Source organism: Nannobrachium achirus (assembly GCF_963921795.1).
Source record: "Nannobrachium achirus genome assembly, chromosome: 17".
NCBI lineage: Eukaryota > Metazoa > Chordata > Actinopteri > Myctophiformes > Myctophidae > Nannobrachium > Nannobrachium achirus.
Genome location: NC_137824.1, coordinates 5082755 through 5109948, shown reverse-complemented (window position 1 = coordinate 5109948; position 27194 = coordinate 5082755). Strand labels below are relative to the sequence as shown.

Below are 27194 nucleotides of genomic sequence, written 5' to 3'. Positions count from 1 at the left end.
TACTGTGGTAAATGTCATGTTTTTAGGGGAGGGTCAATCATTTTTTGTTTAATGCCTGGGGAGGGTCATTGATTTTCCCCCAAATTGAGAGGGAGGGTCATGGCATTTTATATCAGGGCTTATATATTTGCTCCTATAACTACCTTCAATAAAAAACGAGTGCTCCCTAATTCATTTTAATTCTAGAAGCATGTATAAAAACTTTTCAGAGATTAGGAATTATTTGGATACATTTGGGAGGAAATTCAGGGTGATTGCTTTATCTGAGACATGGCTGAAAGAAAAGAGAGGTTTAGATTTTGAATTGAAGGGTTACGACTTACATTATACCAATAGGGCTAACAGGAGGGCTGGGGGTGTGGCCCTGTTTGTTGATAACAACCTGAGGTGTAGAGTGGTCGAAAATATGACAATCACAATTGATGATTTAATGGAATGTTTAACGGTGGAAATAGAATTAGAAGGGAGGAGGAATATCGTCATCATGTGTGTATACAGAACTCCTGGGACTAATATAGAAATGTTCAAAGAAAGTTTAGAAGGATTAATGAATGGGTTAAATGAAAATAAGACTTGTCTGATTTGTGGTGATACTAATATTGATCTCATTAATGTATTGAAACATAAAGCTACATCAGATTTTTTGGACACATTATATAGTAGAGGGTTCTACCCATTAATCACTAAACCCAGTCGAATTACTGAGAAAAGTGCAACATTAATTGACAACATTTTTATCAACAAATTAGAAAACAATGTTAAGAGTGGATTAATAATAAAGGACATAAGCGATCATTTACCTGTATTTGTAACGTATAATTGTCAAATAAAGAGTAAGAAAGAGGAACATTGTTATAGATATGTTAGAGTAAGAACAGAGGAATCAATAAATAATTTAAAAAAATACCTTCTAAATGAAAAGTGGAATGGAGTTTATTCAGATGGGGTAAATGTTGCATATGAGTGTTTTTTGAAAAGTTTTTTATCACACTATGATAAACATTGCCCAATAGTACAAATCAAAAATAGGAATAGTTACAATAAAAAACCTTGGATAACAAAAGGATTACAGAATGCATGTAAAAAGAAAAATACACTTTACAAAGACTTCATGAAATTTAGGACAAATACTGCTGAAAGCAAATATAAGGTTTACAAAAATAAATTGACAATAATAATGAGACGGGCAAAGAAAGAATACTATAACAAGAGATTAGAGGAAAATAAAAACAACCTTAAAGGTACTTGGAAAATCTTAAATCAGGTAATGGGGAATAAAAAGGCATCCACTGATTGTCCTACTTATTTTACAAAAGATAATAATACAATTATAGAAAATATGACTGAAGTGGTAAATTAATGTAATTCTTTTTTTGTAAATGTTGGGCCTAGTTTGGCTAGTGCTATTCCACAACAAGATGAGCATAATGATGGGGAATTGGAAGGAGGAAGTAAGATTATGCAGTCCATGTATCTAGGAGAAGTGAGTGAAAGTGAAATTAAATCCATTGTAGCAAAATCAAAGAATAAAACATCAACTGATAGTGATGGGATAGACATGATTATTGTGAAGAAGACAATTGACTGTATAATTAAGCCTCTGACCTATATCTATAATCTTTCTTTTAGTACAGGAGTTTTTCCAGAAAAGATGAAAACGGCTAAGGTAATTCCACTTTTTAAAACCGGAGACAAACATGATTTTACCAATTATAGACCAGTGTTGTTGCTATCACAGTTTTCAAAGGTGCTTGAAAAGTTGTATGTACAGAGATTGGATTCGTTTATTGAAAAGAATAATTTGTTGAGTGAGAGCCAATATGGCTTTCGGAGCAATCAATCTACAGCTTTGGCACTTATGAAAATAACAGATGAAATAACAACAGCTATAGACAATTATGAACACACAATAGGGGTATTTATCGATTTAAGGAAGGCGTTTGACACAATTGACCATCAAATATTAATTTCAAAACTGAACAGATATGGTGTGAGAGGTATAGTTTCAGACTGGTTAGTTAGTTATCTTCATAACAGGCAACAATATGTACAAATGGAGGGTTATGATTCGGAATGCATGAAGCTTGAATGCGGGGTCCCACAAGGTTCGGTTTTAGGACCAAAGCTCTTTATTTTATATATTAATGACATTTGTGAAGTATCAAAGATTATGCAGTTTGTTTTATTCACAGACGATACAAATTTCTTTTGTTCAGGGGTCAATTTAATAAGTGTAGCCAAAATTATTACTAATGAAATGTTTAAACTCAAAAATTGGTTTAATAAAAATAAGTTATCATAAAAAAAAAAAAAAAAAACAAGTTTATGATTTTTTCTAACTTGAAAAAGGATGAAATTGTACTTTCTATAGATGGTGTGAATATTGAGAGAGTTTATGAATTTAGGTTTTGGGGTGTTATTTTAGATGACAAATTGACATGGAAAAATCATATAGCATATGGGTCAGTGACGTGACGCCCCAAAAAATGTGTTTTTAAAAAAACTTTAAAATGCAGGCATAAAAGTTATTTACTTTTGTTCTACTCACTCTCAACCTTATGGAAATACATTTTGTTTTTAGATATTTTATTGGAATCAGACTTTATTCAGCAGTTTGTTGTACTTGTGCCTAAAATCGTCATATGGTGTGACATGAAAATAATTGTTCATAAAATGAAAATGGAGTACATCTTTCTTAAGTTACTCACTTTATCAAAGTCCTTTATCATAACTAACCAGTGATCCACTATAGTTTTTTGAAAATTAATTATGTCTGTATATTTTTTTCATAATCGACACTCTGTGTGAGGCCCATGTTCATGATCTTACAACATATTTTAAATGTATTCTGTCAAAACTTTCTCTAAAATTACACAAATATTTGTGACTCTTCCTGATAATATTCTCTATGTAATCCATAAACATTTTTTTGGTTTAATCATTAATAAAGGTATGATTTTTCACTATTTGGAATGTCACACCAAATGATTTAGTGTCACACCGTATGATCATATCTTCATGTGTCAAAGCAAACTGTGTTTTAACCTACCTATTAGTGAGTACTGAACTTTACTGATTGATTAAACAATTACCCAGGATAACATGGCCTTAATATTTCTGAACAGGATATTATTGTAGGGTTTTAACATGGGATAAGAAAGAATTGTAGTAGTAGATGGATGATGAGGATGTGCACAGGAATGCTACGCACACCTAAGTCTTGTGCCGGCCCACGGCAGAAGGATCCTAAAGAGACAATAAGGCGCATAGCCACACTTGGAGCCAAGGCAACATTTTATTAACACCAATTAGTGGAAATAGAACTCAGCATTCAGGTAAATTGCTTTTTTCCGAAGTCTCCTGAACTTGAACACAGCATTTTGTGTTGAACAAATGTAATTAGGAATCATGACATTACACCACATCTCCACTAGCTAAAGAGTGCTGGGTTGCGCAACTCCAAAAATAGCTGATCTACAAGCTCTCGCAGCACAACGTGTTGAGAGCTTGTAGATCAGCTATTTTCGCTAGTTTTGTCTCGGGTCCTACCATAACACTGTCCACTGTCCAGTCCAGTGAGTGAAAGTACAAAAGTATTAGATCAGATTAGATTATACATTTAGACTGTATTGTACATCAGCCAGTCGTATTTGGTGAGGGTAGCAAACCGGCTGCCTTGTTGCGGTTCTGCTATGCCACAGACAACCTCCTGCTCTTCGTAGAAAATGCAGTCTCGCCCCTTTGGCTCCTCTCTCCTTGCTGGGTCATTGTTTAGTTTCTCCCTGTACTTTCTCGTTCTCTCAGCACTTGTAATTTTCCAGCTGACAAAAGAAAATGGAATGTATAGTTTAAGACAAAGAGAAAATATTGTTTAGATTGAAACAATATGTTAAGGTTTCTGTGAAGGGGTTTCTGCTCTGTCTGATGAATTTGAAGTATCACTGAATGAAGCTAAATTACATTTTATGTAAAAATGTTTAAAACAAATGTTTAAATGTACAAAAGAAACATGGAACTTTGTTATTTATTGTTATATCTGTAGTTAAATACAGTATAAATCATATGGTGTGACAATCAAGTCATATGGCGTGACAAGCAGATGTCACACCATTATGATTAAGTGTCACACCATATTATGTTTTTCTGCATTTAGGTTTACCTTGAGGCTACTATGTACACATTAGCATGTTAACAGCATGCTAGCTATAACAAAGCAACCTAGATCTACATGGAAATATGACCAAAACTTCAAATAACTTAAGCTTTTTTTAATGAAAAGGTGTCACACCAACAGACATCCAAAGTGGTGAGTTTGTCAAAGTTTCAACAAGATGGCATTTCATGAAAATGTTAAAATCATAACTCACCTCAGACACCTGTCTTGCAGTTGTGCTGGGAGTGCTGAATAGCCTTACAGAAGAAGGACCTCTCTAGCCAATAGGTGTCCAAATAATTGCCTGTTTAATTTGTCCAAACTAGTGTCACACCAAATGATTTTGGTTTGGGGGACAAAATGTTTTTGATCAGAAATGACTGAAAACATTATGCTTTGACTTTGAAAAGATATAGGCTCACAAATAGATTTTTTTTTAGCCTAAATTCATTTTCAAATGATTTTTAGCAATTCTTTTTCTTAGTTTTATTCAAGTTCCCACTTTGAGAAACAAGGTCAGGACAGTCACACCATATGAGTTTTGCCATGTTTGGTTGAACATTCTGAAGAAATGAGGAATGAAATGTTTTAATCTTGAGTAAGTTCACATAAAGCTTAATGTCCTGCACAATATTCAGAAGGTTTTTGACAAATATATTTTTTATTTATACATGTTTGACACCGAGGACAGCGAAAACGTTACGTCACGTCACCCACCCATATGTAAAAAGCAAGGTGGCTAAAAGTCTTTTTATTTTGAATAAGGTAAAATATGAGCTAGACATGACTATATTGAGGATGTTGTATTGCACACTGGTCTTACCATATTTTGTTTATTGTCTTGAAGTATGGGGCAATACATATAGGAGTAATATCGTTCCCTTGATAATGTTACAAAAAAGAGCTTTAAGAATTATTCACAAAGAAGACTTCAGGGCGCATACTAATAGACTCTTTATGTTATCAGGGTTGTTGAAAATTATGGATTTGATTGAACTTAGAACATTATTAGCTGCGTATAAAGCAAAAAATAGAGAATTACCAAAACAGCTGCAACAGTTATTTGAGTTTAGTTCCGAAAATGAGGACCATAGAAGAAGATATGATTTCAAACACTTGTTTGCGCGGACAACATTAAAACAAATGTGTATCTCTGTTACAGGTATAAAGTTATGGAGTGCCCAAAACAAGGAGTTGAAGAGTTGTACATCAATGTTTCATTTTAAGAAAGTGTTTAAAAGGGGGAAAATTAGAAATTATGAGCTAGAGGGTTAATATGATTATCTTTCTTCTTGCCATGTGGGTGTACGCATGTATGTTTTTTTTTTGGGGGGGGGGGGGGGGGGGGGGTTGTGTGCGTTTATTTGTTTTGTTTGTTAGTCCTTGATTGTGTTTGGTTTTCTTATTCCTTGAATTTGATGTACTGTATATACAGAGGCCATAACAAGGGTGTTAAAATGTTTTTAATTTGATGACCGGGGCAGGCTTAAATCTTCTGCCTGCTCCCTTTCAGTTCATTTATGAATGATGTATAAATAAAATAAAGTAAATTGTATGTAATGTAAAAAAAAAAAAAAAAAAAAAAAACATGAATGAAATGAAATAAACAAAATGAAATGAAATTAAATATGTAAAGTTTCAAATATTTTGAAGTTTGTTATTTTTGCAGATGACACAAATGTGTTTTGCTCCGGGGTGAACCTCCAGCAACTGCTGAGGGTTGTCTCTACTGAACTGGGGAAATTTAAATTATGGTTCGATTCAAACAAATTATCACTTAACTCATTCTGTGCCTATCCCGAACATGTTCGGCTTTATTTCAATCCAATACAATTTTTTTTTATTAATTGACTTACCCTGAGCTGCTTGTAGAGTCGTGGGTGGTCCTGGCTCGTCCTACGCTAGCCAGCTAGCCATTTTACATGGTCCGACGATATATTCCATTAAAAATGGTTTAAAATACATTTTTGAGCCCCCCAATGTTCACCAAATGTTCAGCGCCGCTTCCGGAACGACGTCCAGTGTGCCTATCCCGAACATGTTCGGCTTTTTTAATGAAATGAATAAAATGATCCGAGGCCTTCTGAAGCCTGAGCCTAAATTTAAAATCCAGTGTTCCAAATCCGGGGGCCGCCATGCCGGCCGTTAGCCGCGAACCGCCGCCGAATCCAATGAAAAACCACATCTTTGGAGGCCCATATCTCTGGATTGTGTTTTTAGGGATGTGGCGCGAGGTTTATAAACGGCGAAATCGCCTAAAAATGATCTTTTAAATGACAAAATGCTAATAGCTATTCTGTAGCCATTTTCATCCGGGACCTTTCCATGACGTGCACGAACGTGAGCACGCGCGTCACTGCAACGTGAGTCCCCGGATGCTAATGCGCTCGCCTATGGGACAAACCCTGGCATTCTTTGGTGCCCTCTAGGGGCTGGCACTGGAAGCGTTAACCTTAAAAATATATATATATATATATGATTTTTGGAAACAAAAAAATCGAATTAAACACAAATGTTGAATTAATGATAGATAATGTAATGTTGGAAAGAGTATATGAGAACATGTTCATAGGAGTTGTAATTGACCATAAGTTCAGTTGGAAAGCCCATATAAATCATGTACTAGCAAAAGTGTCTAGGAGTATTGGGATATTGTACAAGGTTAAGAATATTTTGAACAACAATTCACTGTTCATGCTGTTTAACACACTAATACTGCCTTATCTATCCTATTGTGTGGAGGTGTGGGGAAACACCTATCAAACAAACCTAAATCCATTATGCATAATCCAAAAAAAAGCAATACGTATAGTTCATAAGGTAGGTTATCATGATCACACAAATGCATTATTTTTAAATTCCAAATTATTTAAGTTTCATGACCTAGTTGAATTTAAAACATTACAGATTATGTATAAGGCAAGGTATAAACTACTACCTGGACAGGTACAGAGTTTGTTCAAGGATAGGGAGGGGAGGTATGAATTGAGAAGGGAAAAGAACTTTAAACATATTGGGGCTCGGACGACCATGAAGAGCATGTGCATATCTGTCAGAGGAGTCCAATTATGGAACGGTTTACCGGAGGAGGTCCAAATCTGCAAACATTTGAGACAATTTACAAAACAGCTAAAGGAGATTGTTTTGGAGAAATATAGAAATGAAAATGTAGTGACTTAAAGGAATTAAATTATGAAATTATTAAATAAAAACGAATAATTACATTATAAGTATAGTATTTAGATGAGCGACAGGGTGTGATGTGGCAGTATTGGTGTTGGTAATCAGCATACAGAATGTGGGTAGATACTATATATACTGGTGTACTGTATACAATGTTAAGATATTTTATTTGATTTGATTTTTGACTCTTATTTTATTTTTTTGAATAAGTAATTTGGAAAGGTTCGTTTTATTACGAACAGTGACATTGTTAAAGTAAAACGGATGTTTGAGTGTTCATGAAATATGAACTTTTATTTTAAATTGAAATGTTAATTTTAGGGGAAAAGGATAGGCAGTAATAAGCTCTGAGCTTCGGCCTATGCCTTTTCGATCAGCTAGAAATTGCTGTAATGATTTGTGTTTGTGAAATTTCGAGGATCGAAATAAACTAAACTAAACTATGTGAAAATATCAGATCTACAAGCTGACAAGGCATGTCATTCTCAATGCAACCTGGTGTGAGCTTGTACTACTGTTGTACTGGGAGCTGACCAGTACGACCACAGTGTGTTACTGTTGTACTGGGAGCTGACCAGTACAACCACAGTGTGTTACTGTTGTACTGGGAGCAGACCGGTACAACCACAGTGTGTTACTGTTGTACTGGGAGCCGACCGGTATAACCACAGTGTGTTACTGTTGTACTGGGAGCCGACCGGTACGACCACAGTGTGTTACTGTTGTAGTGGGAGCCGACCAGTACTACCACAGTGTGTTACTGTTGTACTGGGAGCCGACCGGTACGACCACAGTGTGTTACTGTTGTACTGGGAGCCAACCGGTACGACCACAGTGTGTTACTGTTGTACTGGGAGCCGACCGGTACGACCACGGTGTGTTACTGTTGTACTGGGAGCCGACCGGTACGACCACAGTGTGTTACTGTTGTACTGGGAGCCGACAGGTACGACCACAGTGTGTTACTGTTGTACTGGGAGCCGACCGGTATGACCACAGTGTGTTACTGTTGTACTGGGAGCCGACCGGTATGACCACAGTGTGTTACTGTTGTACTGGGAGCCGACCGGTACGACCACAGTGTGTTACTGTTGTACTGGGAGCCGACCGGTACGACCACAGTGTGTTACTGTTGTACTGGGAGCCGACCGGTACGACCACAGTGTGTTACTGTTGTACTGGGAGCCGACCGGTACGACCACAGTGTGTTACTGTTGTACTGGGAGCCGACCGGTACGACCACAGTGTGTTACTGTTGTACTGGGAGCCGACCGGTACGACCACAGTGTGTTACTGTTGCACTGGGAGCCGACCAGTACAACCACAGTGTGTTACTGTTGTACCGGGAGCTGACCAGTACAACCATAGTCTTATGTGTCGCAGTGAGCTTGTAGATTGGTTATTTTCCTGAACATCTTTGCTCAAGTGAGGTTTTTCTGCACTGCTAAATAATAAGTCCCAGTCAGAAGACTCTGTTCCTGACTGCTTTAAATGTTCAAATTGACTGAAATAATCTTTTCTCCACAGCTAAAGATGTGATTTACATTCCACCACAAGGAGTCCTTCGCCTGCTTCCAGATACCAGCTCTGTTACTGAACCCATCACTAGCATCCTGTGGAAACATGGACCCAATAAAGCAGCAGAATGGGATCTGGTTCTTGGTCCTGATGTGGATTACTACGGGACATTTAAAAAACGTGCAGAACTGGATAAAGAAACTGGACAGTTGGTCATCAACAGTATGACCATAGAAGACGGTGGAGAATACTCTGTGCACATCAACGGTCGACTTCTGGACAAGACAATGGTTAATCAGATGAGTGAGTATGAACTGTGTCCTGTAAAGGTCATGTGTCATCATGGGTCTATCATAATATACTATGTTTTCTCTCCACAGAAATGTTAATTTGAATTGAAGTTTTGGTTAATATAGTGTGTGGGAATGGGAAGATTATGTTTCATACAGTCGGTTACCGATGCTATTCTACAATGCTGTAAAAGACCAGAACCTGTTATAGTCAGGTGGGATTTCAGAAAAGAAAGTCCTTCTATAAGGAGGTTAATGGCATAAAGGGGTTCTACAGCACACCTCAGCCTACACGGCTAGTCTGGTGCATCACAGGAGCAGTAGTCTCGCGTAGCCAGACAACTATTCCACAATCTCTGAATGCTATATAGAGTCTGGAACAGCAGCTCCCGAACGGCGAGTATCGAAAACGGGCATTAACGTTCAAAAAATATATTTTAAAATGTCTTTTCTGCTAAGCAGCAAGCTAAACATGCTTATATGATTTTTATTTATATAATGATAAATATGTGTGACGTGAGACTGAAACGGAAGTGACGTGGGGGCTTCACTTCCGCTTCATCTCGCACTCATCGTTTCTATTTCCGGGAGCATTTGACCAAATCGCGGAGGCAACAGTCTGGCCACGCGAGACTACAGGAGCAGGGACAGATGTATGCAGAAGAGAGAGACACTGGAGCAGCTCAGACGGTTCTAACCTTTTATTCAGGTGCCAGAATAAAAAAAAGTTGACTAACGTTTCAATGTTAATGCATCACTCTGATGAAGATGCACTACAGTAAGTAGCATTGAAATGAGGCATTTTGGAGTAAAAGTGGGGTACCAGGCCATTTTACATAATTCAAGGGTGCTGAATCTGAAAAAAAACATGGTAAGCTAAATCTTTAGTTTTTAACCTTCTAATTTGCATAACCAAATGGCTGCCAATTTTGCACTATTTCTTCAATAACTTTATAACAAAGCAAGCTAAACTGACAAATAAAGTGTATATAGGCATATCTGTGTTCTGAGGATCAGACCATGTGTGTTACAGTAGGGATTTCTAATGTAATTAGTGGTAAGCTTACTCCTTAATATGCAAATTAGAGGCCACCATTACAGCAAACATTTAAATTAAATTCAACTTACCTTCCAACCGGAGGTGGCAAGGTGACCATGTGATAATCAAACACCTTGTTTCAACATAGTGTATTACCCAAAGTCAAATACATTATTGTTTTAATATAGCTCTGTGTGTATATATCTATTATATATAAAAAGGGTTAGGGTTAGGGTTAGGGTTAGGGTTATCTATAAAAAAAAAAAAGTACCAGGGGGGCTGTAGCACCCTCAGCACCCCCCCCCCCCCTTGCAGCGCCCCTGGAAACACCCTCAGCACCCCCCTTCCGGTTTTCCCTAACCGGCGCGAAACGTTCGGAATCTCCTTATGCGGGCTGATTGTTGACATCAGACTGTTCCGGAGGAAATCGGCGCAAGCGCTGACTCATTGTGACATCACTTCATAAAAGGCTCTGACATCACGTACGCCACATGAGTCAACAAAAAATCTCTGTGCGTGTGTATGTATGTATGTAATCCGCGTATCTCGAGAACCGTTCGTCCCACCGGCACGCGCGTTCTCCATATATGGGAATAAAATGAATGCCCGTATGCGGAGCTGATGTCTGACATCAGAGTTTTCCGCAACCGGTACTGTGTGTGCAGAGATCTTCATATATGGGCATAAGTGACCAAAGACAAACAGATGGTCAAAACGGGTCCCTATGACAACAGGTATATTGGGGTTTGCATTAAAGGGTGGGGCATTCATGGGGTTTGCATTAAAGGGTGGGGCATTCATTCCCTATTTCAAATTCGGCACGCGCGTTCCCCACCGCAGCAGGTAGTGCAGTGCTCGGCCTCGACCCGACCCGATACACGATTTTCTGGAACCAGCACGAAAGGTTTGGATTCTGATGTCTGACATCAGGATTTTCCGGAACTGGCACTGTGTCTGCATAGATCTCCATATATGGGCATACAATGGATGTAGACAGACAGATACAGATATCTCCATATATGGGCATAAATGGACACAGGCAAACAGATGGTCAAAGATCTCCATATATGGGCATAAAGTGGACGCAGACAGACAGATACAGATATCTCCATATATGGGCATAAATGGACACAGGCAAACAGATGGTCAAAACGGGTCCTATGACAACAGGTATAATGTGGTTTGCATTAAGTTTGTCTCCTCCTCCATCTGTTTGTCTGTGTCCCTTTATTCCCATTATAGAGATCTCAGATAAACAGATATCTCCATATATGGCATATATGGGCATACAATGGACGCAGAATCACAAAGATCTCCATATACGGGCATAAAAGGGACACAGACAGACAGATACAGAGATCTCCATATATGGGCATAAAATGGACGCAGATAGACAGATATCTCCATATATGGGCATATATGGGTATAAAATGGACCCAGAACTATAACTGCAGTGATCTCCATATATGGACATAAAATGGACGCCGACAGACAGATACAGATATCTCCATATATGGGCATACATGGACACAGGCAGACAGATGGTCAAAACGGGTCCTATGAAAACAGGTATAATGGGGTTTGCATTAAAGGGCGGGGCATTCATTCCCTATTTACATTGTTCCGAGTTGGCCAGGTCGCCGACTAGACGCTCGGGCGGCCCAGCTTCTAGTCATCAAAATGGGACAGAAATTGCATTTTTTTTTTGCGCGAGGCGAGGCAATGGTGTTGAGTGGATGAAGTGAATGTAAATGTATTTGTGTTTGTGTGTGTGCGCGTGCGTGCTTGTATGTGCGTTGCAAGGCGAAGCTCTCAGAACAGCCCCTGTGACATTTTGTATTCATTATATTATTTATTATTGCTGTGTTCAGGCCCGACTCAATCGGGATAGAATCCTGTTGTATGCGGAGTCCCCGACTTTTCAAAACGGCTAGTGTGAGCATGTTTAGATTATCTGGTCAGATAATCTTAAACAATTATCCTGTACTTTTTAATGCTACCCGATGTCATTGTGCCCGATGATCTGCTAATATAAGGCCAGCTTTAGAGTGGTTAGGCACACCCCTAACCACCCATCACAAGAGTGTGAGGGGGTGGGGGATCCAGAAATAAAATGCAAAAAATAGAAAGAAGTAACAATGGGAAGATTACTGTGGCAACCCAGGGGAATACAGGCAAGATTCACAATAAAGTAAGAAGCTCAGAGTCGGTTTGCATGTAAATGAACATAAATTGTCCTTTTATTCAATAATGGTGGGGGCATGGGGCATCGGGAGAAACTTCAACTTAGGGGTCCTCTTGTCGGGGTGTGGGCCTTTAACACTCACAGGTGGGGGCTCTGCTGGCCTGTGGGCAAGCAGAGAGAGAGAAATGACTGTCTGGTTCATATGGGGGAAGCTCTGCTTTCCCCATGGGGTTGGAGTTCAGTTGGCCTAGGGGAAGGAGAGAGATAAACCAGGTGAGCCACAATAGCGTAGGGACATCCACGGTGATTCCAAGTGTCTTCAGTAAATCTTGTACTCACTTGTAAGAAGTCCTTCCCACTAACCTCCTTGGATAGAGTGATGTTCTCAGCTTTCACACTCCTCCAAACTGACTCACCGAGCGGCTTGGGAGCCGGTTATTTATAGGCGTTCCTTGATTGCCTGACTGGCTGCAGGTGAGTCCATCTCCAGGATCCCATTGGCTGTAATACCTGGACAGGGTAATACACTCCCTCTATGACCTCCCCTAGCCTGAGCTTAGGGCTCTGTATTATGGGCCTGGTTACCCCTGGTTTGCCACATACCCCCCTTCCAGCTCCGAGCAGGGGCTAGGAGCGTCAACAAACAAGCAGCTCTCATCTCTCCTGGACAGGGCGTCTGCATTTCCATGGGCCTTCCCCGACCTGTGCTCAACCTTAAAATTGAAATTTTGCAGGTCTAAGAACCACCGTGTAATTTTTGCATTATGATCTTTAGCTGTAGACATCCATCTTAAAGGTGCATGGTCTGTCACCAGTGTGAATTTACGTCCCAATAGATAATAGCGCAGTTTGTGTAGAGACCACTTAATGGCCAAACACTCTTTCTCTACAGGCGAATAATTCAGTTCATGTTTCTGCAGTTTACGACTAATATAGACCACTGGGTGTTCCTCCCCCATCTGGATCTGGGACAGTACGGCACCAATACCTGTACCTGAGGCGTCAGCGTGCACAGTAAAGGCTTCCTTAAAGTTAGGAGTCTTCAGAATCGGCTCTGTGCATAAGGCCTTCTGGAGGATGGCAAACGCATCCTCTGCTTCTGCAGTCCAGACAACATGATTCGGGAGGCTTTTCCTGGTCATCTCATGTAGAGGTGCTGCAATGGTAGCAAAGTGAGGTAGGAAAGATGAATAATATCCAATTAAACCCAAAAACGTTTTCACCTGACGCTTTGTGTTGGGTTTGGGCCACTTTTTTATTGCCTCCACCTTCCGGAGCTGGGGTTTCACATTGCCTCTTCCAATCGTGTAGCCAAGATATTGTGCCTCCTCTAGGCCCAGGTGGCACTTTTTGGGGTTGGCCGTCAGGCCTGCTTGCCGTAGAGCTTCCAGGACTGCTCTCAGTTGGCCTAGATGGGAAGTCCAATCAAGACTATGGATTATTATATCGTCTAAATAAGCTGCAGCATACTCACGATGCGGTCGGAGTATTCGGTCCATCATTCGCTGGAACGTAGCTGGCGCCCCATGGACTCCAAAAGGCAGGACTTTGTAGTGATACAAACCATCGGGCGTGGAAAAGGCAGTCTTCTCCCTGGCAGCTTCAGTGAGGGGCACCTGCCAGTATCCTTTGGTCAGATCAAGAGTAGATATGAAGCGGGCGGGGCCTAAACGTTCAATAAGCTCATCCACCCTGGGCATTGGATATGCATCAACATTGGAGATCTCATTAAGTTTTCTAAAATCATTACAGAATCTCTCTGTGCCATCTGGTTTTGGAACTAGAACAATAGGGCTGGACCAGGCACAGTGTGATTCCTCAATTACCCCCAACTCCAACATTTTTTTAACTTCCTCTCGAATGGTCCCCCTCTTAGCCTCGGGGATCCGATACGGACGGAGCCTCACCTTCTTTCCTGCTTCTGTGACAATGTCATGTTGTATCACATCGGTCCGCCCAGGGAGATCGGAAAACACATCTTTAAACTGGCTGGTCAGTTCTATTAGACCTTGTCTGTGGGCCGGTGCCAGCTGGGGGCCTAGTGGTACCTGGGGGGTGACAGAGTCTGGAGTTTCTGCAACGAATGAAGTTACCGGCACACAATCTGGGGGATGCCATTTTTTTAGGAGATGTATATGATAGATTTGGCGGGGCTTTCTTCTCCCGGGCTATTTCACCTTGTAGTTGACCTCACTGACCTTCTCTATTATCTCATAGGGCCCATGCCACTTTGCCAGAAACTTGCACTCGGCCGTGGGGATGAGGACGAGGACCAGTTCCCCTGGCTGGAACTCACGTATTTGGGCGTTTCGATTATAGACCCGGGCTTGAGCCTGTTGTGCTTGCTGCATGTGTTCTTTCACAAGTGGCCAGATCTTACCCATACGCTCTTGCATCTGGTCCACATACTCTATGATGGAGCGATGAGGTGATGGCTGTTGTTCCCACGCCTCCCTGGCAAGATCCAGCATGCCTCGGGGCCTCCGTCCATACAGCAATTCAAAAGGGGAAAACCCTGTGGACGCCTGGGGAACCTCTCGGATGGAAAACAACACATACAGTATTAGCTGGTCCCAATTTTTCCCATCAACATCCACAACCTTCTTCAGCATTTGTTTAAGAGATTTTATAAAGCGTTCCGAAAGCCCATCAGTCTGGGGGTGCCAGACTGATGTTCGCATCTGTCTCACCTTTAACAACTTGTACATCTCCTTCATCATCTGTGACATGAAGCAAGTCCCCTGGTCGGTCAAGACCTCCTTGGCTATGCCTACCCGAGTGAAGAGAAGGAACAGCTCCTTGGCCACTGTCTTAGAGTTCGCTGCCCTTAGTGGGACTGCCTCTGGGTAGCGAGTGGCATAGTCGAGGATGACCAGGATATAACGATGCCCCCTACTGGACTTTGGAAGTGGCCCTAATATATCCATGCCCACTCTCTGGAAGGGTGTGTCAATTATAGGTAAAGGGATCAAGGGATTTCGATAATGGACCTTGGGGGCAGTTTTCTGGCACTCTGCACAGCTTCTACAGTAATCCTGGACCGCTCTCTTTACGCCGGGCCAGTAGAAGCGGCCCGGGACACGAGCATCTTCATCTGTCTCAGTACCAGTTGAACGGGAGTCCCCAGTTGGGGCGGCACAGGCATGCACCCGCTTCACTTTAGTCGGGCGTCGGGTTCTTTTCTTTTTACCATCTCTCCGCTGGCCACCAGGGTTACGCCCCCATAACCGCCAGAAAATGGGGCAGTCTCGCCCAATCAGGACTGGAACAGGCAGTTTTTCCACCACGCCGGCCCAGACCTCAAAGGAACCCCTGGTGGTCTGTATCTTGACGTGAGTGGTTGGATAATTCTGCGTCTCCCCATGGACACATGAAACGGGGATAGAGGGCCCCGGGGTGCCTTTTGCCAGTTCGGGCCTGAGGAGGGTCACATGACTGCCAGAGTCTAACAAGGCTTCGGCGTCTCTGTCCCCTATTTTAACGGGGAGCCTGGGGGCCTCCGTGCCCTCATGGGCCCAGCAAGTGGTGAGGTAACTACCGCCCTTCTGTTGTGGATCCGGGGGGCCCTCTGTAGGCATGGACTCCTCATTTCCTGGACAACTCCAGGACAAATGGCCCTCCTGGCCACAGCTGAAGCACCTTCGGCGGTCCCGAGTTGCTGGAGGGGGCCGCTGTGGTGGAGTACCTGGCCGGGCTGTGTGGAACTGGGTCGCGGCCTCCATGTCAAACTTCCTCTGCCGAGGTTTATCTCCCCGGGGCTCCGGACGGGCTGGGCGTGTGTTCTCCAGTCGACTGCTCCGCATCAGCTCAACTGTGACTTGGTGGTTTTCCAGCAACGATATGAGGGCATCCACAGTGGCCGGGCTGCTTTGTGCTGCGTGCCGTTTGGCATCCGCCGGTAGTGCTCTGGTGCACCGGTCCAGCATGATTCTATCCAGGGCTGCGGGTCCATCCCCCGTAACCAACCAGGCACGGGTCAGGCGCATGAGGGCGGCAATCTGAGGCCGAACAGGGCCGGTGGGGTCATAGGCCCAAGTGTGAAACCGTTGGGCTCTGGACTGGAGGTTGTGCCCATAGTGTGCTAAAATGGCCGCCTTTAATTTATCATAACTATTCACGTCTGTGAGCGGGAGGTCACGGTAGGCCTTCTGTGCCTCCCCTGTCAAGAATGGGGCCAGAATTCCCGCCCTTTCCCTCTCAGGCCACTTCTCTCTCTCTGCTGTTCTCTCAAACACCTCAAGGTACGCTTCAATGTCGTCATCGGCCGTCTGTTTGGTGAGCACCTTGCAGGGTTCAGTAAGCTTCTCCGACCTGACCATATGTTGGCTTAGTTTGGTTATAGCCTCTTGTAAGGCATCAAGGCCCTTAGCCTGCTGGGCCTGGTTCTGGATGAGCTGAGTTACGGCTTGCTCCATTAGGCCACGTGCCTCACTCACGGAGTACTTATTTTATTGTGAATCGTTTACGTTGGACCGAGGCGATACCCGTATTCTCCACCAAAAATGTGGCAACCCAGGGGAATACAGGCAAGATTCACAATAAAGTAAGAAGCTCAGAGTCGGTTTGTATGTAAATGAACATAAATTGTCCTTTTATTCAATAATGGTGGGGGCATGGGGCATCGGGAGAAACTTCAACTTAGGGGTCCTCTTGTCGGGGTGTGGGCCTTTAACACTCACAGGTGGGGGCTCTGCTGGCCTGTGGGCAAGCAGAGAGAGAGAAATGACTGTCTGGTTCATATGGGGGAAGCTCTGCTTTCCCCATGGGGTTGGAGTTCAGTTGGCCTAGGGGAAGGAGAGAGAGAAACCAGGTGAGCCACAATAGCGTAGGGACATCCACGGTGATTCCAAGTGTCTTCAGTAAATCTTGTACTCACTTGTAAGAAGTCCTTCCCACTAACCTCCTTGGATAGAGTGATGTTCTCAGCTTTCACACTCCTCCAAACTGACTCACCGAGCGGCTTGGGAGCCGGTTATTTATAGGCGTTCCTTGATTGCCTGACTGGCTGCAGGTGAGTCCATCTCCAGGATCCCATTGGCTGTAATACCTGGACAGGGTAATACACTCCCTCTATGACCTCCCCTAGCCTGAGCTTAGGGCTCTGTATTATGGGCCTGGTTACCCCTGGTTTGCCACATTACGTTTAGTACAGTCTGTTACTTGTGATAATGAAGATAATCTTTTTTTTTTTTTTTTTTCTTCTTTTTTTTTTTTTTGAGAAAGCTATAAAAGACCAGAAACTGTCAGGTTAAGCTGGTCTGGGAACAGCTGCATATGAATAGAACACATATTGTGAGTCATTGCAGTGTGACTATGGCTTTAACCATAACAGCACACATACATGTCAGCAGTGAATCACATCGTTTGATGCTGGTGTTGATAAAATGCAAGCTGTGTTCAAAATGTGAATCCCTCTAGATCAGCGGTGTCCAGTCTGGCCTGTGTGATGATTTTGTAAAAACATACAACCTTTAATGATGCCATGAACCGCCCACTGCTTCTATAGAAAATGAACATAAATATATCTGCACCATAACCCTTACCTGAGGAAGATCACACAGCCAACATATGTTTTGTTTTACTGTAACTGCAGTCTGGAGAGTGGAGACAACATCAGCACTAAGTTATATTCATTGTGTTTGCTCAACAGAGAAAGTTCCAAAGCCGGTGGTCACCAGGGCACCGTGTGATTCTAACTCCACCAGCTGTGAAGTGCTCTGTGTCTTTCTGGAGAACGTCACAGAGTCAGGTCCAATCACCTATCGCTGGAAGAAAGATGAAGGGGAATGGAATGTGTCTGACTCTGGACCAAACTCTAATCTGCTGATTGTCACCAAGAATGAAGATGAGAAAGTTAAAACATTAACCTGTGAAGTGAAGAACGAGTTCAGCATGGAGTGGAGTGATCCTGAACCCAACCTGCTCTATGAAGGTATGTAGTTTACTACATCATGTGAACACATTGAATCACTGTTACAGTCTTTATCATGAAGGTATGTAGTTTACTACATCATGTGAATACATTGAATCACTGTTACAGTCTTTATCACGAAGGTATGTAGTTTACTACATCATGTGAACACATTGAATCACTGTGTTACAGTCTGCAGTGTTGACCTTTTGACATATTTAGGATCCTAACAAGAAAATCATTAAACCTCTCCTCAGGACCTCCACCCGAACCTACACCATGGGTTGCTGTCATTGTTGTCATTGTTGCTGGTGTTATTGTTGCGTTCATTGCTGCGCTGGGGGTGATATATGGTGGTAAGTTCCTCATCAGATTTGCAGTTCCACATAACAAACAACATGCTTACTGAGTTACTGCTCAGCAATGACATGCAATTAACCCATTAAGACCTTAGGACGATAAAAAAAAATAATCTTTAATCCAACAGTTTTCTGAAAAACCTATGATATCAGTTTTGCTCGTTCCATGTCAAGAACCCCAGAAATTATATGAATTTGGCCGTGGACAATTGATTTTGTTCCACTGACCCAGGACCCCAGATGCAAAGATTTGAGTAAAAAAAAAAAAAAAAAAAACACATTGGGCCTCATTCACTAATAACTTCCTACATTTTCTTCTTAAATTTCTTCCCAAGTGAATTCCTTGTCGAGTCAGATTCATGAAACATTCTTATAAAGGCAGAATTGTTCGTAACTATGTTCTTATGATGAATCCCAATCCTCGTAACTTGAAGGGGTGTGCCAGTTAATCCTAATCATCATTGGTACACGCCCCGCATATCCCAATTTGCATCCCAATTACCTTTAGGAGGTTCCACCCAATCCTCATATAAGGCATGACATTTCTCTGACATTAACTCATATGCTGCTATTTTAAACATAGGCTGAACTGTTTTCCTGCCAAATTGTCCTTACCTTTTAACATGGGCACGTGCACGCATAGTGCATAATCTGTGCGCGACTCATGTAGTAGACCGGTAGACAAGATGACAGCTTTTGAATAAAAAAAAAATCCATTGGAATAGACAAATCCGTTGCCAGGCAGTATCCTGCTGAATCCGCCAGTGTTACATAAGAAAACATTGGAAACAGCCAGCTGTGCGCTATGGTAACACGTGGACACGTTCGTGCACATAGCAGACGATATGTGCGCGGATCATATGCCAGGCGGGCACAAGAATCAAACAGCTATCAAATAAAATAAAAAAACACGTGAAAAAAGACGATGATATGGCCGTGCAGCTCCTTCCTCTGTTTACGACGCAAACCTAATGAGACAACATTAACTAATTAAATTTCCGGGATCGACGGGCATCGCAGAGTGGTACAGCGGGAAATCTCCGGTTTCAACGGGGATCGCGGGAAATGAGTTAATCAACATATCACCACTAGACATCAATGTAAATCAAACATCTAATTTTCCGAATGTCTGTCTGAGTGTCTGTCTGTCTGTTTCTCCTCGGTGGCTGGAGCAATTGATCTGAATCCGCATGACCATTAGCATATGAACAGACCTGACTTAACTGTGAAGCCCGTTTGTCACTTTCACACATTGTATGCTGTATATTAGCATATTTATGGTGTGAGGCACATCTATTCTGCATCTAGCATGAGGCATATCTATTCTGCATCTAGCATGAGGCATATCTAATTCTGCATCTAGCATGAGGCATGTCTATTCTGCATCTAGCATGAGGCATGTCTAATTCTGCATCTAGCATGAGGCATATCTATTCTTTATATAGCATGAGGCATATCTAATTCTGCATCTAGCATGAGGCATATCTATTCTGCATCTAGCATGAGGCATATCTAATTCTGCATCTAGCATGAGGCATATCTATTCTGCATCTAGCATGAGGCATGTCTAATTCTGCATCTAGCATGAGGCAACATTTGGGGGTCCCCGGAAGAAAACAAATGAGATTGAGATGGGGGTCTGCAGTGTGTGTTTGTGTGTGTGTGTGGGCTTCATCCCAGTGTTTGCGTCGGGTTGTAATTTTCAGACCTGTTGAAAACTCTAAAGCCGTGGTTGTAAACATTTTCACAAAAGGACCCCCACATTTACATGCATTCGGCAGACCCCCATCTGAAAATATTAGGGCTGTCAAATGATTCAAAATTTTAATCAGATTAACACTTTGCAAGCCACGGGGAGCCCCTTAATATTAAAACCGGAATATACCGGACATCTGAGCAAGGAGTCTCAGCCGTGCCGTCTTTTACCGTACTGGGTCATTAAAAACAAAATAAATTATTTTTATCCGAAAATCAGCGATCGTCTAACCTTCCCTAGTCACCACTCGTCGATCGATAGCGCATGGCTTGTCTGACATGAAGCAGAAGTGACGTCAGGTCCATTCCTTCCAGAGGCTTCCCAGCAGCCATCCGTTTACTGTTTAGACGATAACATTAGCATAGCTGGAGTGCTAAGGGCTAAGCTAGCCAAAATGGTCACATCGACTGTTCAGTCATTCTTCGATTATATGCGCACGGATCGCGCACACGAAACGCACAGGGAGAAGATTCCTCGGCCAAAACTGCTACTCTATCCCAATGGAGATCCAGATAATCACGGTGAGCTAACGACCTGGGGATTGAAAAAAAAAGAAAAAACAACTGCGCCGTCCAAGAAGGAGGGGTGGCGGGCTCATGTTTATAAACATAATATTATGTCTCAGATCATAATACAATAATAGAAATTTCACGGCTAATCTATCAACAGCCATTCTATTTCGGCTAGCAAAGTGTTAATCACAGCTTAAAAAATAATTAATTATGATTAATCATGAATCGAACTATGTCCAAAATATGCCATTTCTGTCTGTATATTGTTGTGGAAATGGAAAGATAAAGATAGAATAAGGCGGATACATTTATACAGTATGTACTGTATGTATGTATGTATGTTTATTATAATCATTAGTATTGTTTATTTTCATTATTATTAAAGGGGGCGTGACACGGCCAAAACAGATAATTATGGCTATCAAATTAGCCAGTTTTTTTAATGATGTCATGTTAAACTAGAAATACTGTTCCTTCGAAACAGTGTGGGCTCGCTTCCAACCCAACAAATAGGATACTTTAAGGTACTGTAAGGTACAGTACCTTACAGTATTGTACTGTACCTTACTATACTGTACTGCACCTTACTGTACTGTACTGTACTGTACTGTACTGTACTGTAACTTACTGTACTTTACTGTACTCTACTGTACTGTACTTTACTGTATTCTACTGTAACTTACTGTACTTTACTGTACTCTACTGTACCTTACTGTACTGTACTCTACTGTACCTTACTGTACTGTACCTTACTGTACTATACTGTACCGTACTGTACCTTACTGTACTGTACTCTACTGTACCTTACTATACTGTACTTTACTGTACTCTACTGTACTTTACTGTACTCCACTGTACCTTACTGTACTTTATTCTACTTTACTGTACTTTATTGTACTTTACTGTACTCTACTGTACCTTACTGTACTGTATTGTACTTTACTGTACCTTACTGTACTGTACTCTACTGTACCTTTCTGTACTGTACCTTTCTGTACCTTACTGTACTTTACTGTACTCTACTGAACCTTACTGTACTTTTACTGTACTCTACTGAACCTTACTGTACTGTACATATTCTATGTGTTCTAGATCTACATTTTTGATTCTGTGTTTGGGAACCAGCAACTGTCAAATGGACTCCAACTGTAGTGGAGTATATTGAGTGCATATACTGTAGGCTAACAATCCCAGATCACATCTGTCCTCCACTATGTCTATAACCAAGGCGTTCTTCTATGTGGCCACTCCAGACTGAGGAGTGGAGCATGGCTTTTATTGTGTTTGTGGATCTGACTTGGAAATGCATTGGTTTTGATATCTCCCTGACAACCAACAACAACCACTAATATGGCTGACTGTCCCTGCGGGCTCTAGGATATATGGCTATGGGATTTACATCCCATCGCCCGGACTTGATTCTTGATCACAGCTGTGTAATCAGTAGAGTGGAGAGGGACATTTATTTATAGTTTTAACTATAACTATAGTTTTATACATCACACAGCTTAGACATTTGGATCAAATCAGAGAGCAGACCTGTGTGAACGCAATGATATAGATAGCATATCTGAAGTGTGAACACTGCAGCCACAGCGCCTTAACATAAACATGGGTCTATTATCCTTCTCTCCACTCTGTCCCCACTCACTAAACCCATTGGAAATGCATTGGGTGCTTAAAGTTAAACATTTTTATTTTTTTATATTTATACTACAAAACATTTCAAAACCAAAAGTACAAGCACATGTGTCCTCAGTAAGCTGAACACATACAAATTTGAATGGTGTTGAAAGGTGTAAGCGTTTAAGAGATGAAGCGCGCCAAAGTTTTGAGGAGATACTGACTGACTGATAGATAAATAATGAAGATAACATACGTGTGCTCGCCTTCCAGGCGAGCCCACAATGACCCAATCAAATTAATTTATTGAAGTTACTGTACTGAAAGTACAGTAACAGTAAGTTTTCACGCCGACATGCCCAGGCGGTTAGTTAGTAGTGAATCCGCCTGGGCATGTTGGCCCCGCCTCCTTTTCAGACTGTTTGAAGGAACACCACGTGACCTACTGTATCATAATGTTAAATTGGCGCCACTCCTTTAAGGAACTCTAGAAATCTCAGTTGGAACTGTTACCCCCGTGACCCGATGCCGGATAAGCGGTTGAAGATGGATGGATGGATGGATGGATGGATGATTTTGTATGCATGTAGAGTAGGCTACCTTATTTACCATTTATTGTGTAGCAATAAAACACTGGCTTATAGTTTAATTATTGGAAAATAAAAAGCCTAAATGCAACAATAGTAGGCTTGTCATTAATGATGGAAAATACATTTTGGGGAGAAGAGGAACTTAAAAGTAATTTTAGCATGAGGGGGAGATGATTACTTGATATCTGTCTGGGCTACAGATAATTCATTCAGTTGACACACGCAGCACAAGCCAGACTGTGCCGATCGCCTATGTCAAATCCTGGTCAAATCAGGGTCAACAAGCCTCGTTAACCTATGTTCTACCACTTTTTCGAGTCACGTGTTCAAATACTGGATTCTGATTGGCTAAATTCCGGAGGTTATTAGAGGACAACTGCCGCAAAGTTGTGTGTCCGAGATCAATGCGCCTCAGTGTACATCCGGGGACTTCCCCCAACCAACAAATGACGGTGGCAACGGTCCTATGTTTACTAACGTGCATGCTATAGTCGCCGATTTATTTGGATCCAATGCAATCCGCCAACTTTAAAGCCCCTTTTCTCTGAACCTATGCCTTTCTGGAAGCGAACAGCCTCTATTTACGGCCGGAACGGTACTTCTAACTGACGTTAGCTTAGCTGTAAGCTAGACGCATGGATTAGTATGGAGTTGGCGCCATCTGTTGGTGAGTAGAAGATGTTGTTTGTGGAACTATCTGCTGTCTCGCGGAAGTTTTATAGGCAATAATGATTGTAACTTAAGATCCTTGCAAGTTACAACTATGTGTTTTCTTTCATGTATACGGGAAAAAGTGGTAGAAAAGCTATTTACCACTCGGGGTCGGACATTATGCTCTCATAATGTCCTGAGTGAGGTTGTTATCGGACTCGGCTGCGCCTCGTCCGATAACAACCTCACTGCGGACATTATGAGAGCATAATGTCCTCTCACTCGGGGTAAATTGCTTACTTACACAGCCTAGGATAGCTGGCAAATATGCGCAGTGTTGACACATGATTAGGGATGGTTATCGATTCTCTTATCGATTCTCAGCCCCCTCGCCATGCTGGGGGCTGGTCAGAAATAGTGGCCAATTACATTTTCTACCTCCTCCACTGCTTATTCTCCTCCTGTCGTTTTCTTCTTTTTGTAGTTTTTATATTTTTCACAGAAAAAAAAGGTTTATTTTTTACAGTGTGCTCAATCCAACGTCCCGTTTTTGCAGTGCTCAGAACGTGAAGGCACAACGTAATTTTTGTAGCCCAGGCACGTGCACACATAGACATCAAAGGGGGCTTAAGCCCCTGCCCTTTATCCTATGTTAGAAAGTGCCCTCTCTAGACCATGCATGCATTAATGCAAATGAAGAAAATAGCTGACCTCCAAGGTCACAAAACGTGAGCTTGGAGGTCTGCTATTTTCAATATTTTCACCAAAAGGCCCTTTTAGATATTTCATCCCCTGCCCCTCTAACATTCTCTGCACGTCCCTGGTGTAGCCTACTCTAACGTCGGCTGCAAAGCTTGCGGAGGCGGAGCTGCTGCTGTCCACAGCTAAAACAGACGCACTGTTTTCTACAGTTTTGGATCAACGGATTTACATGCTTTTCTTTCTTGCACATGTTATTTATAGGGGAGCATTTAGCAACACAGAGCACAATGGACACGTAGCTCATTTTGTAGTAAGAACGTGGGAGGCGAGCTTGCAAAACAAACTTTTTAGGGCACTCTAGCTCGGAAACAGATCGGGGAGACTTGTCCGTTCATACAGTGAGCTTGAGTACAACTGAACTAGGAAAGCTGACGCCTCATTATCAAAACATGAACATTCGCGTGAACTATACAGCCAGACTTTAGAACGCTTCTGCTTAGACAGCATTTGGCTGCGGTCTAACAAAACAAGGCACTTGAAGGCAGCACATCACGTATTTGATGTCATCGCGCATATGCAGGCATCAATAGCGGAATCGTTAAGGACTTTGGCTAACGATTCCATGGAATCGATCCACGGGGAACCGGTTCTCAACAAGAACCGGTTCTCGATAGTCGATACCCATCCCTACACATGATCACGCATCCATCGCCACCATTTCTCTGGATCTAATGCAAGGTGTTGGAGCCTAAAATCGTGGATTTTAATGTGTTGCTGTTGTCCTCTCCAATTGAAGAGCCAAAGGTAGTAGTAGATCTCTATTTGAGATGTATTGATGATCAGTTATTAATCCAGTGGCAGCGATGTTTCCAAGAGATTTAACAACTTTTTTTCTGCTAACGTCTCCCACCTCTCACTCAGTGAGTGTGTGGAAGGGGGAGGGGGAGCAGGCTGCGTTGCAGAGGGCAGCTGTGTTCTCGGCTGCAGTGAATGCGTGAATGCGTGAATTGCGTTAAATATTTTAAGGCAATTAATCCCAAAAATGAATTACCGCCGTTAACGCGATAATTTTGACAGCTATAGAAAATATTTACTGCCAGGGAAGATGTCAAGGTCAAAATGGGAATTAATGGGACCCGTTGTGAGCTTGTAGATCGGCTATTTTCGAAAAAATAAAAATAAATAACATCTTACAATAAATGTGAGAAGTCTGCGTGTGTGTATGTATGTATGTATGTATGTAATCCGCGTATCTCGAGAACCGATCGTCCCACCGGCTAAAGTTTCGGCACGTGCGTTCCCCTTCGCGGCGTGGAGTGCAGTGCACGGCCTCGACCCGATATGCGGTTTTCCGGAACGGGCACGAAACGTTCAGAATCTCCGTATGCGGAGCTGATTGTTGACAACAGGCTCTGACATCAGTGCATTCCGGGAACCGGAAAGGCTCTGACATCACGTGTGACACATGAGTCAACAAAGACTTCGGCACGTGCGTTCCCCGCCGCAGCAGGTAGTGCAGTGCCCGGCCTCGACCCGATACGCGGTTTTCCGGAACCGGCGCGAAAGGTTCGGATTCTCCGTATGCGGAGCTTATGTCTGACATCAGAGTTTTCTGGAACCGGCACTGTGTCTGCAGAGAATAATATGGGCATAAATGGACACATGCAAACAGATGGTCAAAACAGATCCTATGACAACAGGTATAATGGGGTCTACATTAAAGGGTGGGGCATTCATGTCCTATTTACATTGTTCCTGAGTTTGCCGGCCCCCTGCTGGCCGAGCTTCTAGTATAGTTAAAGTGATAAAACTGTTCCTTGTTTTGCATGGACCCCCTGGAACTAAGAAAACATTGGTGCATGCCAAATTCTTCTTAAAAACTTAAAAAGTGAGTCTAAGAAGAAATGTCTTCATAAGAACCGTTGGTGAATGAGTCCCATTGTTTTTATATGTGGAGGTAGACTAGCTGTGCCTTCAAACACAGCTAATGTTACTGTATGTCATGTCATGTTATGTCATTGTCACTGTGTTTGAATTCTTCTCAGATCCTATAAGGAGGATGTTTTCACCTGAGTCTATCCATGAGCGTGTTCCTAAAGGTGAGTGAGTTTGAGACCTTTATTTAAACAGTTGAACCTAAGACTAATTAATAATACTAATAATAATAATAATACAACTTTTCATTTCAATCTTTATTTATTTCTCTGAAAACACTATATATATATATATATATATATATATATATATATATATATATATATAGTATGTATGTATGTATGTGTATGTACAGTATGTGTATGTATGTATGTTACAGTTAGTTTGGGTAACTCAGTTAGATTGGGGTAAGAGCGCTTGTTTTGTAGTTCACCACAAACCCCTACCACCACCTGGATCAATTCACTTTGATAGTTACTTACCAACACACCTGTGTAATTTCACGATGGCGACCACAGCCGTTCACTTGTGCAGTCGGTGACATCACAGGTCTGCAACGACTCTTTGTTTATCTACTAGCCTATCTCATCTGTGTTTAGCCATTAGCTTACTATGCCTAACCTTAACCTCAGTAAAACTATGCCTAAACCTAACCCTAACCTCCGTGGGGTGAGGCGCTATCCTGCCGACGCTACGTTGTCTCGTTGTGGATCAAAGCGACCGCTTTGGAAAAAGTGAGCGTAACAAGAGAGCTATACTTAAGTGAAGTCTGTAGTATCTGAGGCAC

General features: G+C 42.1%; 1 protein-coding gene across 1 annotated transcript in view; it reads left to right on the top strand.

Annotated features, from left to right (window-relative positions):
• LOC308301978 (CD276 antigen homolog) overlaps nucleotides 1–24658 on the top strand; it is a gene marked incomplete at its 3' end in the record, with an annotated part of 51355 nt that extends 26697 nt beyond the window's left edge. Inside the window, exons 3-5 of the mRNA XM_080746123.1 lie at nucleotides 8864–9157; nucleotides 18019–18300; nucleotides 24600–24658. Coding sequence (XP_080602249.1) covers nucleotides 8864–9157; nucleotides 18019–18300; nucleotides 24600–24658 — 635 coding nt within the window. The remainder of the gene's footprint in view (nucleotides 1–8863; nucleotides 9158–18018; nucleotides 18301–24599) is intronic.
• Between the last annotated feature and the right edge of the window lie 2536 nt (nucleotides 24659–27194).